Genomic DNA, 23,950 nt, shown 5'->3' on the forward strand with positions numbered 1-23,950 from the left:
AATTTTTTTGCGTTCGTTGCATGAGTAAACCGTGATTAATGGACAGCCCTAATACTAACATAACCGCCCGGCACATCCATCTTCCAGAAGAAGGATCCGAGTCTGCTGGCCCAGTCCATGTTATGAACAGACCACTAGGGGGCTCCAGAGCAGCAGCAAAAGCAGGATTTTCAGGAAGGTGGATACATTTCTTGAAGCAGCCACAATAGGGAACTGAAGGGCAGTAGTCAAAAGTACCCTTCCTTAGGCTGAAATTCACCTCAGTGGAGAGGGCCCAGTGACAGACTCAATCTCTCACTTGGAGCTGATGTAAATGACGACACAAGGCTGAGAGTAATGGAAAATGGGGCCTGTGGAGCTTCCACCAAATTGTCTCACCAGGGAAGGGAGAGGGTGGAACAGGCAGGAGAATTCAAGAGAACTCCCACTGAAGCACCGGCTTGTCGCCGCTAGAGATCTACATCCAAATTCTGACTAGCGGTAACAGTTTCAAAAGCACCTGTGTGATTTAGGAGCCTAAATCCCATTGGTTTTCAATGAGATTTAGGCTCCTAGGGCCCAGATCCTCAAAGGTATTTGTGGCGACAACTCCCACTGAAGTCAATGGGACATCGCTGCCTCATACCCTCTAAGAGCCTATGCAGCTATTGAACATAGGACTTCGGCTCATCTTACCGTACATCATAAGTGAAATGAGCGTGAAGTTCTCGTTCAAATCAATGTTGCTCCATTCTCTCAAACCCACCATGCAGCACGACGCTGTCTCTATTTAAGAAAAGCCCAGGCTCTGGATGGAGCTCCTTGGAAGTCAACAGTAGAAACGAATGGGGGGGGGGACGCCAGCACACCATCTGCTTGGACGAGCCCTGGTCTAAGCCAGCGCTATCAACCTCAGCTCTAAAGTCAAGCAGAAATGTGACAGGGAAGAACAGACTCATGTAGCTGGGTTACTTTGGTGACCACTGAGGGCAAACATTCCCTTCTTTCACTTCCTCTTCTGCTTCTCAAGTCTTAAAATGACAGGTTTCAGAGTAACAGCCGTGTTAGTCTGTATTTGCAAAAAGAAAAGGAGTACTTGTGGCACCTTAGAGACTAACCAATTTATTTGAGCATAAGCTTTCATAAGCTACATCCGATGAAGTGAGCTGTAGCTCACGAAAGCTTATGCTCAAATAAGTTAGTTAGTCTCTAAGATGCTGCAAGTCCTCCTTTTCTTTTTGCAAGTCTTAAAAGTGGTGCCACGGAGGCATTGTTTTATTAAAAGCTGCAGACACAAAAAGAGGAAGGGAAGCTGAGTTTTGCCTGAACTTCTGGGTGTTCTGCTGCAAAGAGTGAAATTGCTGTCTCCATTCTGCCAATGTTAAACTCAGCAGGGCTCGCCTCTCCTCTGAGCCAGGAATACGTGACCAGCAGGGGGTGTCGAGCCTTGTTTATATCTTGCGCCACCACCTACTGTTCTCCACGCAGCAGCTAGGAAAGCACTGTGTGAGTCCTGTTCTGCCATGTGTGCAGGACGCTCTGTGACACAGATCTTTTCTCCATCACATTCTTGAGCCATGTGATTGGGAGAGAGCACAGTCCAGTGGCTGGGGAACTAGCTGAGGAATCACAAGACTTGGGTTCTCGTTCTAGGTCTACTACTGACATGCTGTCACCTTGGGCAAGTCACTTCCCCTCTCTGTGCCTCAGTTTCCACATTCGTAAAATGGAGAGAATGACACTGACTGTGCTTTGAGATCTCTGAATGACAAAGCACCATATAAAAGCTAATTTACTGTAAACATTCCCAATTTCCTTTACAGTCCAATATTATAGCACTTGTTTCCTTTTTGGATATGTGATTATACAGACTGGAAGTACTGACAATTACTCAGAACAGTGTATCACTACAAATCTCTAATCTTCTCTGTTTAGTAGGTGGGCAGCTAACAGGTGCAGCTTGTGGGATCACAGTGTATCCTGAGAGAGAAATGACTAGATCACAGCCTTCCAGTATGTGGATGACTGGCTCATTTGCAGATCAGAGGTGGAAATACTAGAAAGCGGCAACACAACAAAGGTTTTCTTTGGCACTATTAGTAGGACGGCCCACTATTCGTATTTAGGGAGTCAGTGCCCTAAAAATATTTTTTGAGACATTTGTAATTCAGCCACTTTAATTGGCAACTGGGTACAACTTGGCACGCAAGCAGTATTGCCTCTTGTCATTTAGATGAGAGCATTTCAGTGACTTGTGTTTTGTTTCTTTAAACACACGTGAACTAGAAGCAATTACACAGACTTTTTAAATGAAAATAAGGAAGGTAAATTTGATTCTGGGCCTCATAACCCCCTGTGAGTCCCTTTAAAAACCTGCATCCTCATTGTTCCCCTCAAAAAGATGAACTTTCATCCGCCAATGAAACAGGAAAAAAAATCCCCTGTAATAAATTAAATTTCCTCCTGGAATTCCTCTAGCAATCCTGTTAGTGGATCACAAGGATACCCAAATCACCTGTTATCCAAGTATTCTGATTCTTGCAATGAGGACAGCTCTTCCCACATATTGTGTATACCTCAGAGGCTACCTCCCCTGACTGCCTGGTGTCTGATATTTCCCCCCTTCCCTCAAAAGCTTTAGGAAACCAATATGGGGACAACTGATGTTACTTTCCAATGCAGGTAAGCATTTGTAAACATTCTATCTTGTGTGCACAGAAATCCCCTTGATGTCAATGGACTAAGGGTAGAATATCATGCCCTAAAGAGTAGTGTGGTGGAAAGTCTGGAGGTAAGAGATGGTTTGAACAGCATAATGGTTTCTTAGGTATGAGATACAGTATCTGACTTGATTTACTCTGGATAGAGTAATTGAGAACATCTGTGCAACAATCTACAGGGGAATGATGTTATTTTGATCCCTCTGTGTATTCAGAATGGGATGTATTTACATAGACAAATGCATTCCTTTTGCTTAACTTCTTACTCCCTTTAGCCTGCAGAGCCAAAACAGCTAGAAGAGTGACTTGGAATTCATTATCAGAGGGGTAGCCATGATAGTCTGTATCCACAAAAACAAAGAGGAGTTTGGTGGCACCTTAAAGACTAACAGATTTATTTGGGTATAAGCTTTTGTGGGTAAAAAACCCACTTCAGATGACTCCATGCATCTGAAGGAGTCGGTTTTTTACCCACGAAAGCTTATGCCCAAATAAATCTGTTAGTCTTTAAGGTGCCACCAGACTTCCTTGCTTACTCAGTACCAATCAGTAAATTCACTGACAGCACGGAGACTGCAGAGGTGCTAAGTGGCTTAACTGGATATGCTTATTTTCTCTTCTACAAGTAGCAATTAAACTCAGGCTATCTACTTCAGCAAATCCATACAGAATACTACTATGGCATGGGGAGAGGGATAGCTCAGTGGTTTGAGCATTGGCCTGCTAAACCCAGGGTTATGAGTTCAATCCTTGAGGGGGCCATTTAGGGATCTAGGGCAAAAATTGGGGATTGGCCCTGCTTCAAGCAGGGGGTTGGACTAGATGACCTCCTGAGGTCCATTCCAACCCTAACTTTCTATGTGAAGTGCACTCAACTAGATCTTTAGTTTAAGAGCATCATGAGGCAGGAATAGATGTGATCTGTGACAACCTATATACAACTGCTAGCATATGGAATTAGAAGAAATAAGGTTTGTTAAATGAACCAGTGCCTGTTTCACAACCCTAGCTCCTTTTTGCTACTTCTAGGGCTCTCTTTAGGCTGTTTCCTGCACAAATTTTCTTGCAGATAAAGTATACATTATGAAATTTCCATAGAGGTTCCTATACCGCCCCCATCACTGCTGTATCTGAGTGCCGTCCAGCCATGCATTAAGTGACATGATGGACATCTGCCATATATGGTTTGTTCTTTCTCTCATCCCGTCCCCAAGGGGAGGTTTGTGTGTGCAGTGTTTTGAGGTTTTGTATATGAACTTCCTGCTCTGTGTTTATACTGGAGAAGGAAAGGTCAAAGTGCATCTTGCTCTTGGAGCAGAAGTTTGTGATTGTCCTCCAAAAAAAATGAATGATCTTTACTTTCTAGAGCCTTACTCTAAGTTATCTGTACAGGCTGGCAGTGTTTTGACTTGTAACAGCCTACACTGTTAAGTATTGATTTGGCTGAGAAAGGGTTAAGTGGGTTCTCATGACTCATTGCCCCAACTAGATATAATGGAGGTAGGAGTGGCTCCACTCTCTAGGGCGTGGCTACGGAGCCTGGGGAAAAGTTTTGAGATGCTCTTTATCTTGTTGTTGGCTTTACTTTATTAATAAAGCCAAATTCCCCTGAAAAACGGGGGAGTTTGGCTTTCACACTGTGATTGTAGAGGAGTTTGGCAAAGGTCTCTCGTCATGCTGTCACTTCTACAGAATCTATATATAAACACTTATGTCAATGATACTAAAAATGCTCCACACTCTTTTTTTCAAAACTAAAGGGGTGGAGATTCTGCCATAATGACTCTCCCATCAATACTGCAGGCTAAGCTCTATAGCGTAGGAAAGTCAGGAAATATGGGATATACCCCCAAGCTCTGCCACTGGTTAGTTATGTACCTTTGGGCAAGTTAGTTTAGTCCTCTCTTTCAACCCCTGTAGAAAGGGAAGAAAAATTCTTACTCCGCTTTGTAAACTACTTTGAGATCTATGGATTAAAAACTGCTATGTACAGGACTGGGTCCTACAATGGGATTCACCCACACAGATCCTCATGCTTGTATGGAATCCCACTGCAGTCAGATGAACTTCATGTGGCTAGATACGTTAGCAGCATCAGCTCCAGAGTACAAATAATTGTTAGTCGCTTGAAGAAAAGTCAATATCTGATTATACTATTATATATTGATAATAGTATAATCATAGTATATCATAGCGATTTGAACAATAGAAATGAAATGATACCAGTTCTGGGTTACTGGTTTCACCTTGGAACAGACTGACAGTAATGAAGTAAAATTTTGTTTATTATGAAATGTCAACAATTACGACTGGACATTAAGAAAATACATCTGTTAAACAACTTTTGAACTGAATTACAGAATTTGACTACTGACTCTAATCCTCTAGAGACTATGGTTATCGCACAGAGGAAAAGAGCTGCTATAAAACTTTTCAATGCTATTAACTGCATTTGGGGAGTTGGTAACTTACTAAAACACATTCAGAACGTCTCAAATGTAAGAATTTCTTCCTCATTTAGAAAAATAAGAATTGATCTAAACACTTATGTATAAAACATTCTGATTAGCTATGGATTAGTAGCTGGCAACTACGGGTGATCTTTCATCATTCTTCTTTATTCCCAAAGCCAGCTCCACCTGTTTCTCTCTTTACAATAAAAAGATACAGATAAATTACACATTAGACCACAAGCTTGGTTTACAACCAGATCAATTTCTCCCCTCCCCACCTCCACTGAACGTACCTGTAATTCTCAGCCAGGGTATTCAAACACAGGTCCTTTCAACATTAACATTACTGAGCTAATTCAATAGAACATCAACAATGTTTTAAATCCAGGATTTAGATTTAATTCAGTAAATAGAATGCAAGAATGAATTCTATCCGTGGTCTTTTTCTTGTCCTCCATGTTGAAAATGAAGGTGGTAGTCAATTTAACAACAAAACTTTGTAAGTACTTCGGGCAATCTGCTGAGAAGAGGGGTTCCCTCGCTACCTATTCTAACTGCTGTCATTTTAAACAACTCCAAAACTGATTTAAATCATACTTATACCAAAATAGGCACAGCAGAAATCAAACTGGTAACTCTTATTTCATGGACCTTTTTTCAGATCCTTTAACTTGCTGGACAATGACTTTCATCATTTTCTCCATTTTGGTTTTTGTCAGTGATTTTCTACAGTACCATATTTGGTCCCATATGCAGCACAAAGGTTTAGGAGATAAGTAAAATGGATCACGGTCATGATGCATATCCAATGGCCTTCTCTTAGCATACTCCTTATAGTCCCTGACTGGACAGTTGCCTGGATTATCAGGTTTGGCATAAATACATAGAACTGACTCTTCTGTGCTTGCCTGTGTGTTCAGATCATCTTTCCACTCCAAGTACTCTAATCCCTCCTCATTCTCTTTTAACACAATCTGCCCCCACCACAGATTTGTAGTCTGACTGTGTGTGTTTGTCCCAAAGCCTCGGATGATGTTTACAAGCATTAGGTGCAGAAATCCTTCGGGATGCATTCGACTCAGTATGCCCTTTTTACGAAGATCCTCTACATCTTTATCTGTCAGGTTTTCCAAAATATTCCAATCTCTCTCCCTCTCCTTCAGTGCTAGATGCTGGCATTTTACTTTTAAAGCTTCCTGAGATGCTGTGAACTCAGACCCTTTAATCACACTATACTCATACTTGTGTTCCTTGAGGTATCTGTCTATACTGCTCTGAAAGAAGAATAAAGAGTTGGCGGAAAACTCTGTGCCATTCTGCTTCCTCACTCTAGTATAGAAGGAGGCTAGGTAATTATCAAGGTCTGCAGGTGGCAGTGTGAAGATCTCACGCGTTTCAGAAGGATAATGTGAAGCCAACCAGTCTCTGAACATTTTTATATCACCAATATTACGAATTCTCTTACTCTCCGACTTCTTCAATGTCTCTAAAAGATAAGAGACAACTCTGTGGATAGAAAGAACTACAGAGGCTATCAAAGGCATGTAAGGTGATGCAGAACCATGTTCACCTTCCTTTTTAAAGCATTCAAACATTCTGGGACTACTATAATCCTGCTCCCTTTGTTTTTTGTTTTGCTTTTGTGATCGCATTCTCCCACCCATCCCACTGTTTTTCCACCTGTTGCATCCTGTCTGACGCCTCCGCTATAAGTTCTCTGGTGCAGGGAACTGTCATCTTTGTTATTTTTCTGTGCAGTGCCTAGCACAGTGGGGTCCTGATCTTAACTGGCATTCCTAGGTGATAACATATCAAATATTTAAAAGCTCATAATTCAAGGGGAGCAGGCTTAGGCGTTAATGAAATTTTATACCACTCACTGAAATTATGAAATTGATCCCTATACAGAGAGACATCTTAAGTTATATGCCACACTTAAGACCTCAAAATAGGGCTTAAGGTGGGACTTTAACTTGTGTGTTGGGAAGGGGGTGAATTTCACCCTGTATGATCTAAAAATTTAGATCTAAGGCCACAATCTGCAGCTCTTCCTTATGGAACTAGTCACGTCACTAAGGATTGCATGATTGGACCTGAAATGTGGACTCTGAAACTTGAGCAATCCAAAAAGGGATAGTGCATATAAAAATTCCTCAGACTGCAACTATGGTCATGCGTATATTTTATAGTTAAATAAGGCACAGTAGTGAGTCAAATTTTGTTCTGTTATGCTCAGGCAGTCCCCGGGAAATCAACAGGAGCTGGCCTGTGTGCAGATCTCAGGATGTGGCCCAGTATTAAGCTGCATTTATTTTACATGTTTGATGTGCTGCACAAGCCATTAAACAGATACTTCAAAGTGGTCTCCAGCACTGACGCTTCTTTATTAAAAAGGAGCACTCTAGTCATGGAACACAACTGTCAGCTGAAAGTTTGTTCTAGGGGCTGAGAATCAGGAAAAGCCCACTCTGTTTAAAATGGAACAAGTAAAAATATCTCTTAAAAAGGAGTGCCAGGATTCCAGCGGGCTTTATTTCTCAGATTGTTATAGAGTTGTCACATCTATATAGTTCCATGTAGCCTAGGAAGAGAATCACTTATGGTGAAATTCACCCCTATGCAGAGGGCCATCCCAAGGTCTATACATTGCCTAACCAAGGGGTTCTCGAACAGGGGGTTGTGAGGTTATTACAAGGGGGGGTTACGAGCTGTCACCCTCAACCCCAAACCCTGACTTTGCCTCCAGCATTTATAATGGTGTTATAAATTAATAACACTTTTTTATATATTTAAGGGGGGGTCACACTCAGTCTTGCTATGTGAAAGGGGTCACCAGTACAAAAGTTTGAGAACCACTGGCCTAACCCCTCAAGGTGGGATGTAAATGGCTTGAAGAGTAGGGAGAGAGAATGCCTGCCATCAGTTACACAGGCATACATCCTAGGGGCTTATTGGAATTCCGCTGCTGCTGGATCCTTAGGTAGCACTTGGCAAGGAGGTCTTTTCTTTAGGTGTGGACCTCATCACAGTCATCCTCACCTTTGCTACCTTCAAGCTGGATTACTGTAATGTGCTCTGAGGATGACCCCTTGTTTAAGACCATTTGGGAACAGCAGCTAGTGCAGAATGTAGCTGCCCACCTACTGAGTGGGATTTCTCATAAGTAGCACACTACACCTCAGCCCCATTGAGTACACTGGCCACAGTGGTTTCCAGGTGAAGCTTAAGGTGGGTTTTCAAACCTGGGCAGCCCTTAAATGATTTGTGCTCCCACCCACCTTTCTCTCTCCTCCTATGACTTCACTTCCCACAGGCCATGTTTGATTGCCTTCAGGGTATGCTGCAAAGGTCCATGTGCTCTCCTGTGGGTTTTTTCCAGGTGTGAAGATGTGGGTGGTGAGTGGGGTTCTGGAGCTGATGGCTGTGAATGTCTCTTGTTGGCACCGAGTCATTTGGTACATGATTTTTGGTTTAATTACTATTGTTTCTGCACAGAGAGTATGGATCTACAAACCTAAATGTGGCTGCTCCTTTTTTATGAAAACGATTGTGTGGTCTACTTGAAAAAAGAAATGGTTTGTAAATCAAAAAAACACTGAGACTGCAAGCGAAGGCTGAGATTAAGATAAAATGGCTTATGACTCATTGTTCAGCAAAAACAATTCTTGCATAAATGTCCCCAGGTGAATTCACAGTGGCTCTTGATGAGATACACTATCAAGTCAATTTCAAAAGTACTCTAACAATGTATTCACCAAGTGTAGTCATGCTGCAGATTTTTAGTTGTGTAAAGGCTTGTCTGAACAAACACCCAACCTTAATCCAAATTCACGCTCAGGAGTAGACAAGCCTTAAAACACTATTCCAGTACTCTGTTCAGTCAAGGAAGAATTGTATCCAATCTTCTGCATCACAGAATCTAACAGCAGGTTTTTTCTGTCTTTGATGTACTAGCTAATTTAGCAGTATGGACATCTACCCTCTACTGGATGAACTGAGAATCATTCAGTCATGTCATAAGCCCTAACAATGGCAGAGATAAAGACTATATTTCTTTTAGCTCAGGTGGCTGGGGATCTGTAACTCAAGAACTATCCATGTTCTATCGTGGCTTGCTGTCACTGTGATATCTCAACAGTCACAATGTGCAGTTTACTGCCAACCATGAAATCCTAAGGGGCTCTGGATCTGCCACAAAATCTAGATATACATTTAGTAAGCATCACCCTGAATTTTCACATGTCTCTGGAGAGCCATCAGTCAGATAGAAGGAGTCATTGCACCAAATAATTGTGGAAAATTAATTAAACCTACAATCCCAAATTTTGGGACTGTTTGCCTGAACTTTCAAAAGATGGCTCTATATTTGCACCTGCATTTTTGCATGCATAAAAATCTTTTGCATACAGATCAGGTAGACATCCAGCTGCCTGATATTTATATGAAGCACCGTTGCAAGCAAAGGAAAATCAGATGCAAATGTATTTGCTCTACTGAATCCTCTTTAAAAACTTGGCCCTTTGCTGCTTACTTGATGGTTTTAATCACTAAATTAAATCAGTATGTAGATAACTGGCACTAAAAATTCATTAGCCACACCTATGCTAAAATCATAATTGTGCTCCAGATCACTTCTAAAATGAAGCAGATCCAGTCACTAATGGTTCCCAATATTTGGCAAGAAGGATAGTTTAACAGTTAGTACATACAAGAAGAAAATGGATGATGTACAGTGCACAAGGCAGGAACTGTTTTAAAAGCTACTATAATCACATGCCACATTTTAGTTATTCATCAAAGAGCATATTCTAATGAGGAATCTTATGACATTCTCATGTAAAAATGTGCTCTATGCTGACACATGGCATGAATGGCAAGAAGTGAATTTATTTTACAAATAAAAAAGTCTGTCTATTTTTAGTTACCAAAAAATTTTAAGATCCCAAATCATAACAGGATACACAAGACATAAACTTTTTTAACAAATTGCTTTAATATCTTTAGTGCTTTTAAGAAAAGGGGTGAAATTCTGGGATCATTGAAGTCAATGGGAATTTTGCTACTTACTTCAATGGAACCAGAATTTCCCTGCAGTTACTGCACTAAATTGTTTTAAAGATCAGTTCCTCTTTCTCTTTCCTGGGGAGACCTGAGTTCATAACCCTGGTTACAGTTTATTGCAGGGACCACATATTAAGAGGTACAGTGTGTGGTGCTACTGTGGTAAAATCAGTCTAAAATGTTCCAATTTAGGTAGTTGGCTTTAGCCACCCAAATGTATATTATAGGGCACCTAAATAAGTGGCTTGATCTTCGGAAGCGCTGATTGCTTAAGGCTCCTATTATGTCAGTGGGAGATTAGGGTGTTCAGGATCTCTGGCAATCTGGTGCTTTTATTTAGGTGCTCAGATATGGATTTAGGTGGCTAAATGGAGCCACCCAAATTGTAATATTCTGGCTAAAAGAGACACATACTAAAAAAAAAAACCACCCAGGAATAAAACTCCAGAAATCCTTACTTTTGTTTGAAGACACAGGCAGATTGTCCTCAGAGTTTTCATTCTCCAGAGTAGGCAGAGCTAAAGAAATTGCAGCATTCGGTGGTCCTGGCTGTTTGCTCTCCTCAGTAGGTACTTCAGCACGGTTCCCAGCTAGTCCCATTTCTGATGTGGCACACACAGATGGGCACAGCTGGAGCTGCTGATGGACAGCTCCAGGGAATGCAGTGTCATAGAAAGCCAGGAATGAGGGTGGCTCCAACTGGGCCTTTGTTTCCCTGTTGGAAGCAGGAAAGGGCTTTAACTGTTCTTTGGATGCTGTTGATTCACAGGAATTCCCTGCTTTAGAGGTTTTGCTTTTGGACTTTGTAGGATGAAGAGCTGCTAACTTCAAGCAGTTGCTTTCCAGGCTCCTATGATGGCTGTCTTCTAAAGTCTCCTGTAAACAGGGAATTACTGCAGTCTTTTCTTTAAAGACAGAAACTGATGTCTGGTTGGCTGCTCGTTTACTAATGACCTTACTATCTCTGTGCATTTGCAGTTCTTCCTCAGCAGATCCTTCTTTATTCTGGAATACTCTTTCAGAATCACAATTACTTCTGCATATTTGGTCTCCTGTATCTGTTTCAAATTCTTCTTCATCAGAGATGTCTTGCAGGTCCTCCCTGCTTTCTGGCTCTTCATTACCATGGTCAGTTTTGGCATGATAGTCAGTTGATGGAAGACTCAGCTCTGCAGCAAAGCATGACCTCATGGAGTAGCTGTCTTTCTGAGGAACTACTCCACTCTGCTTTTCTTTTGTCATTGTTATATCAGACATTACACAAAATGTGTCCTCTTTCTTTTGCATTATTTCAGGGGATCTGCTACATGATCCCATGTTAACTGAGTCAGCTTTCTTTTTTTCAAAAGGTGAGGCTACCCTGTATCTCTTTTCACTTAAATTATGTTCCACTGACCAGGAGTCATAGCTTCTGGACCTCTTTTTCTGTTCTGCAGCTTCCTCCCTTTCCTCCTGGCTTCTGAAGTATAATGCCCCACAGGGCCAGTGATATGCATGTCCAGATTCACATATCCATAAAACAGAATTGTCCCTGGTGGGATGTCCCATATTCTGTATAATTTCCAAGCTTGGGATTTGACTGCATATAGTTCCATGAGTATGTGCCCAAGTCACTAAATTAGATAGATCCATGGCAACTGAGCTGACATTGTTGTACATGTCATCACAAATGTTCTCGTTCTGCAAAAGGGTTAGAATTATCTTAAGACACGTAAGAAAAACAGGATGATTTTAGCAACAGTTAGCGGGAGCTGTTCTCAATCCCATCTATTTAAATTTTTAAATATTAGAATAATTAGCTTGATAAAACTTGTGAAACTTTTCAAATGATTTGTTTGAACAGTTTCTTTGCTCAGCTATAAGAGATGGGAGGGAATTTGTGGATGTATTTATTAACCTATTTGATGAATTTCACAATAGACACAACATACAGCTTGCACGTGTATCCTATGATCTGACCCTCAGCTGTAAGCTTGCTATCTTATGAATGGAAGACTCTGTTTCTGAACATGCATGTATTGGGTGAAACCATTCAGGATAGCATTCAGCCAATTTGCCATTCTGAAAATAATTATACCCATTCAAAACTAAAAAATAACTTAATTTATAAATCATCCCCCATGCACCAAGGTGTTCAGTGGCCCTGTACCATAACTTCATAATTGTTTTATATAATATGTATCTAATAAACAAAAATCCTTTGCCCGTTTTCTTACATAAAAATTCCCTGCTGTTTATCCTTGTGAGTGGTTTTGAGTTCATTTTGCATTCACATAAATATATATTTAAGCAAACACAGTTGAATGCCCAGTTATCTATGATGTAATTTAAAGTGTACTCACCATGCTGCTGTTTTTATTTGGAATATGCTTTCAATGGGGGTTCAAGGGATAAATGTCTCCTTTTATTTAAGTAGTCCTTTCTTTCACAGAACCTAAAATAAGTATCATATAGATTTTTACTTTTTTATTTTTGGAGGCAAGTTCCATTCCACTAAACTTTTCAATATTCATTGAGCACAAACTAAATGGTCCCAGGCTGCAAATACTTCACTTATGTGAGCAGTACCATTGAGCTTAATGGGACTACACACAGGAGGAGTTTTTCATGCCAGTTTAAAGGGAAACAAAATATTAATTATGAAAACAGAATTTTTAAAATGTAAATGTTCCTCTGTACTACTGGAAACCTGAACATAATAGCACTGTGATGGGTCTTGTTTAATTCTTCAAGCTGAGGAAAAAGCAGAAAAAGAAATATAAACAGTGAAAAGCAAATTATTAAAAGTTAAATAATTAACATTTAAAGTTGCTAGCTACACAAGTGAGCAATTTTCTGTGTAATTCCTATTTATCTCAATAGACTTAGGTGCAAATTTTAAAAGATTCTTCTGTCTATACATAGGCTCTTTTGAAAATCCTAGCCTTAATTAATTAACACCTGTGTGGTGGGATGGAGAAGAGAATCAGTCAAAGTTACTGTTAGTATGTATGTGGTTGTAGAGTCAAGAGCAGTGGTTCTCAAACTCTGGGTCAGGACCCCAAAGTAGGTCGCGACCCTGTTATAAAGGGGTCGCCCGGGCAGGTGTTAGACTTGCCTGGGCCTGGGGCTAAAGCCAAGGTCCTGGCCTCACTGCTCGGAGCCAAAGCTGAAACCCGAGCCCTACCACTGAGGGCGGAAGCCCAAGGGTTTCAGCCCTGGGCAGCGGGGCTCAGGCTATAGGCCCCCCACTTGGGGCTGAAGTCGTTGGGCTTCGGCCCCTCCCTCCCGCCCATGGTTGTAAAGCTCGGGCGGGCTCCTGGAGTCATGTAGTAATTTTTGTTGTCAGAAGGGGGTTGCGGTGCAATGAAGTTTGAGAACCCCTGGTCAAGAGGGTTTATTCAGGAAGAGCCTGTCTTCATGTACTCTGTCTTGCCTACAATGGCTCTCCCAGACCTGACGAAGAGCTCTATGTAAACTTGTCTCTCTCACCAACAGAAGTTGGTTCAATAAACAGTATTACCTTACCCACCTTGTCTCTACAATGGCTTCAGACAGCCACCCATCTACCAACGCTTGCGGGGGAAACGAGCCATTTGCTTTGATGTTCTACCTCTGGCCCCTTGCTGAACTCACTGGCCTGATTTTGGGCAGCAGGGCAAACAGAGCTGGAAAACCGACACCAAGGAGTGTTGGCTGGATAAAGGTTTTGGGGGCTGTTCAGGGGAACACACCGGCACAGACACACACCCGCTGGGGGGCTGAAGAGGGTAAGCTGTCCTACGTTCACCTTGGAGGATGGAGATGGTAAGTCAGGTGTGTGTATAGACTATTTTACAAAGCCTCTTTCTCTGATGCTTGGTTCCTCCTGTGAAGATTAAACAATACACTTTGGGGTAAGAATGCGGCGGGGTCACTATATTCCCCAGTGCTCACAGACTCCTGAAGGGGTACCGAACCCAGTCGGACTTGCTGGGTAAGCATGGTTGAGGTGCAGAGTACAGTAGCCCAGGGCCTGCTCTGAGAGTGGCAGAATTGCATGATTCCACCGCGCGCAAGCGAAAGGCGTGAGGCCTGACAGCTGTGGGTGTGCCCTCAGAGAGGGTTCAGAGGTGCAGCTAGCCCTGTAGTTGTGACATCCTGTACCCACAAAAAGCAGGTAGTGGGAGGGGGCTGGGAGAGCCTGGGGAGGGGTTGGCAGAGACAGACAGAGGAGCTGGGGACAGAGGGACAACTGGAGGGAGTCTGGGGCATCTGGGGGAGGCGAGAGGGTTACTGGGAGAGTGACCCTGGATGCGGGGGCAGATCCTGCTCCCCCTTGTCACCCTGTTCCCTCCCCGCTGCCTGGCCCCGGCCTCCTCCCCTCTGCCCCTCACCTCCCTCACAGGGGCACACGCTGCCCTGCCAGCCTCCTGCACCTCCACGCTGGCTTGGCTGGCCCCAGCCCGGGGAAGCGGGGGCGAGCAGGCCAGCTCAGGTGCTTGCGATTCCTCTGTCACAGCAGCCCCTGGCAGGCGGGAGGAGGAACTGCGGGGGAGCGCGCCGAGCCTGGCACCAAGCTCTGGGGAGGAGCCATTGGAGCCGCCACATGGGATGGATGCCATGCTGTTGGCCTGAGATTTGGCGCAGCGTGGGAACTGGTCCAGCACGAGGGACAGCAGTGCAGGCTTCCCCACAATACCCTGCAAATGTGCCTCAAGCATGACCTGAAGGGAGCCCATGGAAGATGAGGGGGTAGCTCCATCTTATTCAGTCGTTGGCCTGTCCCTTGGGACTGCCCAGCGAGGGGCTTTAGTGCTGGCGAGGATGAGCGTTCTGTGATATATGGGCACCTGCCCGCAGGGAACTGAACTGAGATCTACCAAACTTCTAACCAATTTTTTTTTTTTAAATTGCTGCCCAAATCCTATGGGGCCAAGCACCTCAAAAAGTGAGTAATAGAGACACACTTTACCAATGTACAACTTCCAAATAACTCAGTTTTGATGCTCTCGCAGTCTAAGGCTCTGAACTAGCAAGGCACTGAAGTGCACATTAAAGTTAAGCATGTGCTTAAGTCCCAGTGACTCAAAAATTAAGCATGTGCTTTGCTGAATTCAGGGCCTAAATGAGGGACAGATCAAAAACAGTGAGAGAAATTTTAAATATACTGTGCCGAAAGCCCATCGTCATAAGGGGGAAGGCGGCTTTAAAAATGGCCTAAAACAATTAATCAAAAATAATGAGGGAGATCTTGTTCCAGATGATGGGGACTAGGGTTAATAACCAAATGACAAATACCTGAGAGGAACATTGAATGAATCTGCAGCAGCTCAGCAAGTTAAGGACAGCTCTCACAGGAAGGGAAACAAAAGTGCCACGGGTGCCTGTCTGCAGCTCCCCAGCACTCGGTCACATAAAAGGGTGTCCCATTTAAAGAGACAGTGCCAGATCAAATTCTCTCTTGCCAAATTTATTTTACCGCCTAACAGGAAATAGGTAATAATCAGGAGAACTTTTCCTGCTTAGGCGGGAAAAGTCCATTATATTAGCAATGCTATATCATTGCCCCACTGGGTCCCCTTGTAAAGCTCTTTTGCACAAATGTATCTCACTAGTGTGTCTCTCCAGCTTTTCCTGTTTATGGCTTTCCAATGATGACCGGGATAGCTTTAGCCTGGAATAATGTTTCTAACTATGCTGGGCATTTGAACCACATGTAAGGCTAAGATTTTCAAAGGTGCTTGAGGGAGTTTAGGTGCCCATTCCCACGAAAATTCATTGGCTCCTTTGAAAAGTACTGCCTAAAACATTTTAGCTGAAACCATGTTTCAACTGAGTCTTATACCACTTCAGCCAATGTACTTTGAACCCAGGGCTTGTCTTAATTTATGGCAGGCATTACACTGAGCCAACCATGATTCTTGTCCCATTCTTGCCTATGGGTCTGTTCCTGTTCCCATGGATGTCAGTGGGAGTTATGACACTGACTTTAGTGAGTAGTTTCCCCCCTAAAGGGCTGCATTATCTGGACAGAGCAAAAAGAACTTCCACGTCAATACTTTGGCATTTACAATTGCTGTGGAGCAAGGGTAATAGAAACAGAAGCTTTGCCTAGTCATAAAGCATGGAATTATAACTTGGCAGCTGAACTTCTTGATTGCTATCATGTCCTTCTCGAAATTGGCCCTTTTGATCTCCCTCTGTCTGTAAGCATGTCTTCCCTTTCCTGATCTCTCCTAAAAAGTCCTTTTATTTTGATACTTCGCTCCTAATGAAACTCCAGTGACCAGCTATAGTATCTTCAGAGTCCAGTTCTGCTCTGATGTTGGTGTCAATCTGGAGTAACTCCATAGAAATCAATGGGGTTACTCTGGATTTACACCAGTGTAACTGAGAAGAGAGCTCTGCCTTTACAGTGAAATATTTACTAAATGAGTCAGATCCTCACCTGTTATTAATCAGCATAGCTTCATCAAAGCCAATAGAGTCACCCCAATGCACCTCAGATCTGGCCCAATGCCTTTTTTTTTTTTTTAAATCTTTATAAATAGCAGTTGCTGCTTCAGTATCTCTGTCAGTGTGAATACTGGGGCACTTTAATGGTATTCCAGCAAGCACTTCCATCTGATGATGGACTTGAGTCTGAACAGGATATTCCAAAGTTTTAAGGTAAATGCTCTCTTCAGATGAAATGAGCAAGGGTTAAAACTACAATTAAATAAACCCCACCCTCACCAAGAAATGAATTTACATAAAGAAAAAGAATGAACCTTCTTACGGCTATAAGAGTCTGCTTTCTTACAGTCCTGCTCTGAATAATTGAACAGTCAAGATGTCAGTTTCTTATCTGATAACTTTTTCCACTCGGTATTAAATATGGCTGACAGGTTTCAGAGTAACAGCTGTGTTAGTCTGTATTCGCAAAAAGAAAAGGAGTACTTGTGGCACCTTAGAGACTAACCAATTTATTTGAGCACAAGCTTTCATGAGCTACAGCTCACTTCAGCTTATGCTCAAATAAATTGGTTAGTCTCTAAGGTGCCACAAGTACTCCTTTTCTTTTTGCAAATATGGCTGAGTGTCCCTAGCCTCTGTTTACCAGCAGCTGGGAGTGAATGACATGGGATGGATCACTTGATGATTCCGTCTGAAGCACCTGGCATTGGTCTGACCCAGTATGACTGTTCTTATGTAAGATAATTTAGGCTTGGCATTTTCAAAGGGCCTAAAAGCAGTTCTGCAGAAAAAGACCGGGGGATTACAGTGGATGAGAAGCTGGATATGAGTCAGCAGTGTGTCCTTGTTGCCAAGAAGGCCAACAGCATATTGGGCTGTATTAGGAGCATTGCCAGCTGATCGAGGGAAGTGAATATTCCCCTCTGTTCGGCACTGGTGAGGCCACACCTGGAGTATTGCATCCAGTTTTGGTTCCGCCACGACAGAAGGGATGTGCTGGCCGCCCTTCCCGCAGCCCCCATTGGCCTGGAGCGGCAAACCGCAGCCAGTGGGAGCCAAGATTGGCCGAACCTGCGGATGCGGCAGGTAAACAACCGGTCCGGCCCACCAGGGGCTTTCCCTGAACAAGCTGCTGACCGCCTTTGAGAACCACTGGTCTAGACCATCCCTGACAGGTGTTTGTCCAACCTGTTCTTAAAAATTCCAAATGGTGAAGATTCCACAACCGCCCTAGGCAATTTATTCCAGTGCTTAACCACTCTGACAGTTAGGAAGCTTTTCCTAATGTCCAACCTAAACCACCCTGGCTGCAATATAAGCCCACTGCTTCTTGTCCTATCCTCAGAGGTTAAGAAGAACAGTTTTTCTCCCTCCTACTTGTAACAGCCTTTTAACAACCTTTTATGTACTTGCAATAATCCATCTTCCATTACTGAAGAACTGGAAGAGGGATGCAGGATGTCAAAGTGCATTTCTCAAAGATATTAAAGCAGTATTGTCAACTCTCAAAATTTTCAAAAATCTCATGATATTTTTGATCTTCCTTAAAGCACCAGCTTCTGGAGTCGTGTCCTCAGCTTTAATTTATTTAAATAAATTTCAGTCCTTATGGTTGCAGAAAAACGCTTGAGCTCAAAAGGCAAAAAACAAACAAACAAACCCCAAAATCACGATTTAAAAAAAATGATGCATTTTGGGGGCTTGACTCATTATTCTTAAATGCTGGGGTTGGCACTCCTGCAGTAGTAATTGTTTTCTGACTTAAATTTAACTTAAAGGTGTGTTTTGTATTTAACAATTTAGGTGGCAAAGTCTTGCTGAAATTTACAGCTGAAGAAACCTGTAAATTAACAGATCTCCACCAGAGGCTGCTACATTGTTAATAATAATAGTGAAACCTGGCTAGGAAGAGCCAATTGATTTCAGTCCTATTTTAGTCTCTCACTCAATCCAGACAGAAAGCATTCCCTTTGTGCAGGGTAGGCTGACTTAGAATCATAGAATATCAGGGTTGGAAGGGACCCCAGAAGGTCATCTAGTCCAACCGCCTGCTCAAAGCAGGACCAATTCCCAGTTAAATCATCCCAGCCAGGGCTTTGTCAAGCCTGACCTTAAAAACCTCTAAGGAAGGAGATTCTACCACCTCCCTAGGTAACGCATTCCAGTGTTTCACCACCCTCTTAGTGAAAAAGTTTTTCCTAATATCCAATCTAAACCTCCCCCACTGCAACTTGAGACCATTACTCCTCGTTCTGTCATCTGCTACCATTGAGAACAGTCTAGAGCCATCCTCTTTGGAACCCCCTTTCAGGTAGTTGAAAGCAGCTATCAAATCCCCCCTCATTCTTCTCTTCTGCAGGCTAAACAATCCCAGCTCCCTCAGCCTCTCCTCATAACTCATGTGTTCCAGTCCCCTAATCATTTTCGTTGCCCTTCGCTGGACTCTCTCCAATTTATCCACATCCTTCTTGAAGTGTGGGGCCCAAAACTGGACACAGTACTCCAGATGAGGCCTCACCAATGTCGAATAGAGGGGAACGATCACGTCCCTCGATCTGCTCGCTATGCCCCTACTTATACATCCCAAAATGCCATTGGCCTTCTTGGCAACAAGGGCACATTGCTGACTCATATCCAGCTTCTCGTCCACTGTCACCCCTAGGTCCTTTTCCGCAGAACTGCTGCCTAGCCATTCGGTCCCTAGTCTGTAGCTGTGCATTGGGTTCTTCCGTCCTAAGTGCAGGACCCTGCACTTATCCTTATTGAACCTCATCAGATTCCTTTTGGCCCAATCTTCCAATTGGTCTAGGTCCTTCTGTATCCTATCCCTCCCCTCCAGCGTATCTACCACTCCTCCCAGTTTAGTATCATCCGCAAAGACTTAAAAGAGTGTTTACACATCTCCCTTTGGCGTAGGCCTAACAAGGAAAGCAATGTCCTGATTCTGATTCAGAGAAAATCTTACTACTAATCTGTGGTCCACTCTTCCGCTAAACGTAAACTTGCAAGGGTGAAAATACCCTCCTAAAATACTGTTCTCCATAGCTGCAAAAAACCACCCAACTACACACATGAAGTACCAAACACACCAAAAATAGCATTATATTAATATAAAGTCCTAGACTTAGCTTTCCTGGCTGCTCAGCAATGCTGACTTTTAGCATTAAGATTGCAAGCTTCTTGCAATCTTAATGCTAAAACTACAGTGCAATTCTAGGTTGACTAATAGTGTTATTTTAGATGAATACAGAAACATCTCCATTTATAATCCTTGTATGTGATGGGTTTGTATCTTAGTTCTTTTGAATCTGGCTGAAACTTGGCATAAAACTTCCTCAGTCTAAGGCTGCAGATTTTGTCCCTTAAAAAAATCCCTTCTGAATTGGGATAGTATGTGTGTGTATATATAATTCTGTCTTTCTCTCTCTATTCTATATAGAATTCCAGGTATTGCTAAGCAAATTTTTTTTTTCAAAAATTCATCTAAAAATAGTGAAGTAACACAGGCCACTTCCCTAGTAATCTATTAAAAAAATTAAACAGTGCTTTATATTGGAGAGAACACATTCCAGTGGTTAGGGGATTAGAGTGGGAGCAATTGGGCAAATTTACTTTTCTCCACCCCACTCTGTGCTTCACTTTCCCTATATGTAATTTGTGGGTGATACCCTACCATTTTAAGATGCTTTGAATAAAGAGTGTTCTGTTAGTTATTTAGTGGGGAAGATGTGCCTTGTAACAAACCTCTGTTTTTTCAGTGAGACTTTGCCACCTAAATTGTAAAATACAAAACACATCTTTCAGAGTAGCAGCCGTGTTAGTCTGTATCCGCAAAAAGAACAGGAGTACTTGTGGAACCTTAGATTATCAAATGTATTTGATTGTAAGCTTTCATGGGCTACAGCCCACTTCATCAGATGCACAGAATGGAACAGATAGTAAGAAGATATATACACATACAGAGAACATGAAAAGGTGGAAGTTGCTATACCAACTCTAAGAGGCTAATTAATTAAGATGAGCTATTATCAGCAGGAGGGGGGGGAAACAACACTTTTGTAGTGATAATCAAGATGGCCCATTTCAGACAGTTGACAAGAAGGTGTGAGGATACTTAACATGGGGAAATAGATTCAATTTGTGTAATGACCCAGCCACTCCCAGTCTCTATTCAAGCCCAAGTTAATGGTATCTAGTTTGAAAATTAATTCCAGTTCAGCAGTTTCTGGTTGGAGTCTGTTTTTGAAGCTTTTCTGTTGCAAAATTGCCACCTTTAAATTGGTTCTGAGTGACTAGAGAGGTTGAAGTGTTCTACTGAATGCATCTGATGAAGTGAGCTGTAGCTCACGAAAGCTTATGCTCAGATATATTTGTTAGTCTCTAAGGTGCCACAAGTACTCCTTTTCTTTTTGTTCTCCTACTGGTTTTTGACTGTTATGATTCCTGATGTCAGATTTGTGTCCATTTATTCTTTTGCATAGAGACTGTCCAGTTTGGCCAATGTACATGGCCGAGGGGCATTGCTCCAAGATCACCAAGACGCTTCAGCAACCCTCTCACAGGGCAACCATAGCCTTTGGACAACAGTACAATGGCCTCATAACACATGGAGTGATAGGAAAGTCTTGGAATAAATAGGGAAGAAGGGGGGGGGGGGTTTGCTCACTGTCCTTTAAAAATGACACAACAGCTTTCCTATGTGCTGCTGGCATGATGCAGGAGTGAAATGGGAAGCAGAAAAGAAGGCAGCTTCTCCAAACTCTGGCCAACATTCTCAAAAGTGTGAGGGGAGTTGCCCTAACAGGAATTTTTAGTTATTAAAATTTTAGTTAGACTTTTTAGTGTCAAAATTGCCTGAGTACATAATGCTGGATGCGGTTTTCAACAGTACCCTGAGAAATTCCATGTTTGGGGGCATTTCTATTCAAACCAAAGGTGCGTATTCACTTATGTAACTAATCACCTTACATATGCGAATTAGGCCTAGATCTTCAGTGGTGAGCAAAAAGAAAAGGAGTACTTGTGGCACCTTAGAGACTAACCAATTTATTTGTTCCGATGAAGTGAGCTGTAGCTCACGAAAGCTCATGCTCAAATAAATTGGTTAGTCTCTAAGGTGCCACAAGTACTCCTTTTCTTTTTGCGAATACAGACTAACACGGCTGTTACTCTGAAGTGGTAAGCAAGGCTCCTGAAGATCTGCCTTTCTATCTTCCCCCTTCAGCTCACACGATGGCTTCATTGTGAGCCTATGCATCTGTATGACCCATGCCTCAGTGAGGGTGAAGAATGTCCTATGAAACTGAAAGACCCTCTTAGGAGGGTACAAACTCTTCTATCTCTGATCCTTTGCTTGCCATCTACTTTCCCTGAGATGTCTCATGATATTCAGCCCCAGTGTGGTTAGACACTGTCCCGCCTACCCCTTGCCTCTTCTAGCTCTATCTGAATCTCAGCTCTGCCTCTCGTTCCCTGAGCTAATCTACAACTTCCTCAGTAAATCCAGTCTGTCTTTCTTTGTCCATTCACGTCTGTCCCTCTCTTGTGTGGGTGGGGTGGCGAAGGAGAGGGTCCTCTCACTGTGATGTCTGTTTTCAGCTTTGCACAGACTGCAGAGTAGCCAATGAGCGACTATTGCTCAAGAACCTTAACCTGCATTTCCTGATTTAGAGCTTGTCTGCAGAAGAGAGTTGAACTAGTTTAATCATGAGATGAATTTAAACTAATGGAGTTATATCAGTGCAAACTCCTGTGTGGGCACTCTTATTTTGGTTTTAATGTTTTGGGAGGGTTTTGGTTTTTTTCAGTTTAGCTTAAGATGATTGGGAGCAGGTTTAAATAAACTTGAAAACACTTAAATTGTAATTATGGACTTAAATTAATGTCCATACAAGGATTTGCACCACTTTAATTAAATCACTTTTTGAAACTCTAATTTAAGCTAAACAGGTATAATCTTCCAATGTAGACAAGGCCTAGTTGTGTCTCTGACGTGACTGCCTTTGAGCACCTGCACCAGCCCTTCAGTGTCCCAGGCCCTTCTGAAAATACAGTTTGGCCATTCATTCTTCTGCCCACAAACCCACCCAACCCTCCATTTGGACTGCTTCAGCCAACAGGCTCACTGATAACAATGGCACAACTAAAAACCAATTTCAAAAATCACCCGGGCACTCTGCTCAAAAGGCTATTTGCTTTTAGAAACACAGGCCTTATTTGTTAGAGGGGCTGGATTGTAATCAGAGGGATGCTCTTCTAAACCTTTTTGTTTCTTTTATGACCACTTGTGAACTTAAGTCGTCAGGTATGAAGCCTAGAGAGAATCTTGCTGACTGACTTTTTATTGTTGCTGAAGTATCTGACCAGCTTAAAAGTACAGAAGTAAATGTAGTACTATTATAAAATGTAGCACTATTTAAATATAACTCTTACGGTCTGATTTTAAAGTCATTAAAGAATTCAATTAAACTACATTTAAAATAAACTAAAATTAAATCATCCTCCTGGAGAAATATTGTAGCAATATTGTAGCATTGGCAAGGGCATCATTTTCTGAGAAACCTGCAATACATGGGTACTATGAAGTCAAAGACAGATATACACTGTATTAAAGATACCATTTTGTTTTTTTGGTTTAAATTGTTAGTTATGGTTTCAAAGTTTAATCTCACTGATCTATGCTGTGCCTGCAGAACATGCACAAGCATGTAATGGTGTATGCAAACTAGGAAGCTGATCTTACAAATGACAATTGTGCATACACATACCCAGACTTAATGATGCAATTACCTAGTTTTGCGAACATGGATTAAGCCCTTATGACTGACATTTCAGGCCCAATTCTGTAAGGTATTAAGTACCTCCTGCATGGTGCTATCTGTCTTTATGTTTGCAGTATACTCACTGCCATAGTATCTAAGCATCTTAAACATTTGAAAGGATATTATGTTGTTTGTCATTCCTTTGGCTGTTTGAAGTCTGAGTGCCCCCAGTTCTCACTGACTTTAACATCTTGCAGGATCAGTCCTTTTGTCCTCAATATTCTTTTAATGCTCTAAATGCTTTTAATAGGCAGCAGAATTGGAAATATGCACTACACTAACTTCGGATGAGTTGAAAATTCAACATAAACTAAATAACAGCAATTATTCCTGGCATGAGGCAAGCAGCAGCATTCACTTTCAGAGACAAGCTGGAAATGTGAAAATAATTTAATGTGAATATATGGTCAGCCTCTCTTGCATTAGATCCATTGTTTAATTTATTTATGACACAAGCCATTTCTCTTAATGCACTTCCATGTAGATAGTTCAAGTAAGA

General features: G+C 42.2%; 1 protein-coding gene across 1 annotated transcript in view; it reads right to left on the reverse strand.

Annotated features, from left to right (window-relative positions):
- Window positions 1–5,055: 5,055 nt before the first annotated feature.
- LOC311513150 (uncharacterized protein KIAA1958-like) overlaps window positions 5,056–23,950 on the reverse strand; it is a 30,168-nt gene continuing 11,273 nt past the window's right edge. The window contains exons 2-4 of the mRNA XM_084614793.1: window positions 12,556–12,647; window positions 10,672–11,893; window positions 5,056–6,638 (exon numbers count right to left, since the gene is read on the reverse strand). Of these exons, the coding sequence (XP_084470919.1) occupies window positions 5,791–6,638; window positions 10,672–11,893; window positions 12,556–12,558 (2,073 nt within the window). The 5' untranslated portion in view covers window positions 12,559–12,647 and the 3' untranslated portion in view covers window positions 5,056–5,790. The remainder of the gene's footprint in view (window positions 6,639–10,671; window positions 11,894–12,555; window positions 12,648–23,950) is intronic.

This window comes from Lepidochelys olivacea (assembly GCF_965140295.1).
Source record: "Lepidochelys olivacea isolate rLepOli2 genome assembly, chromosome: 25".
NCBI lineage: Eukaryota > Metazoa > Chordata > Testudines > Cheloniidae > Lepidochelys > Lepidochelys olivacea.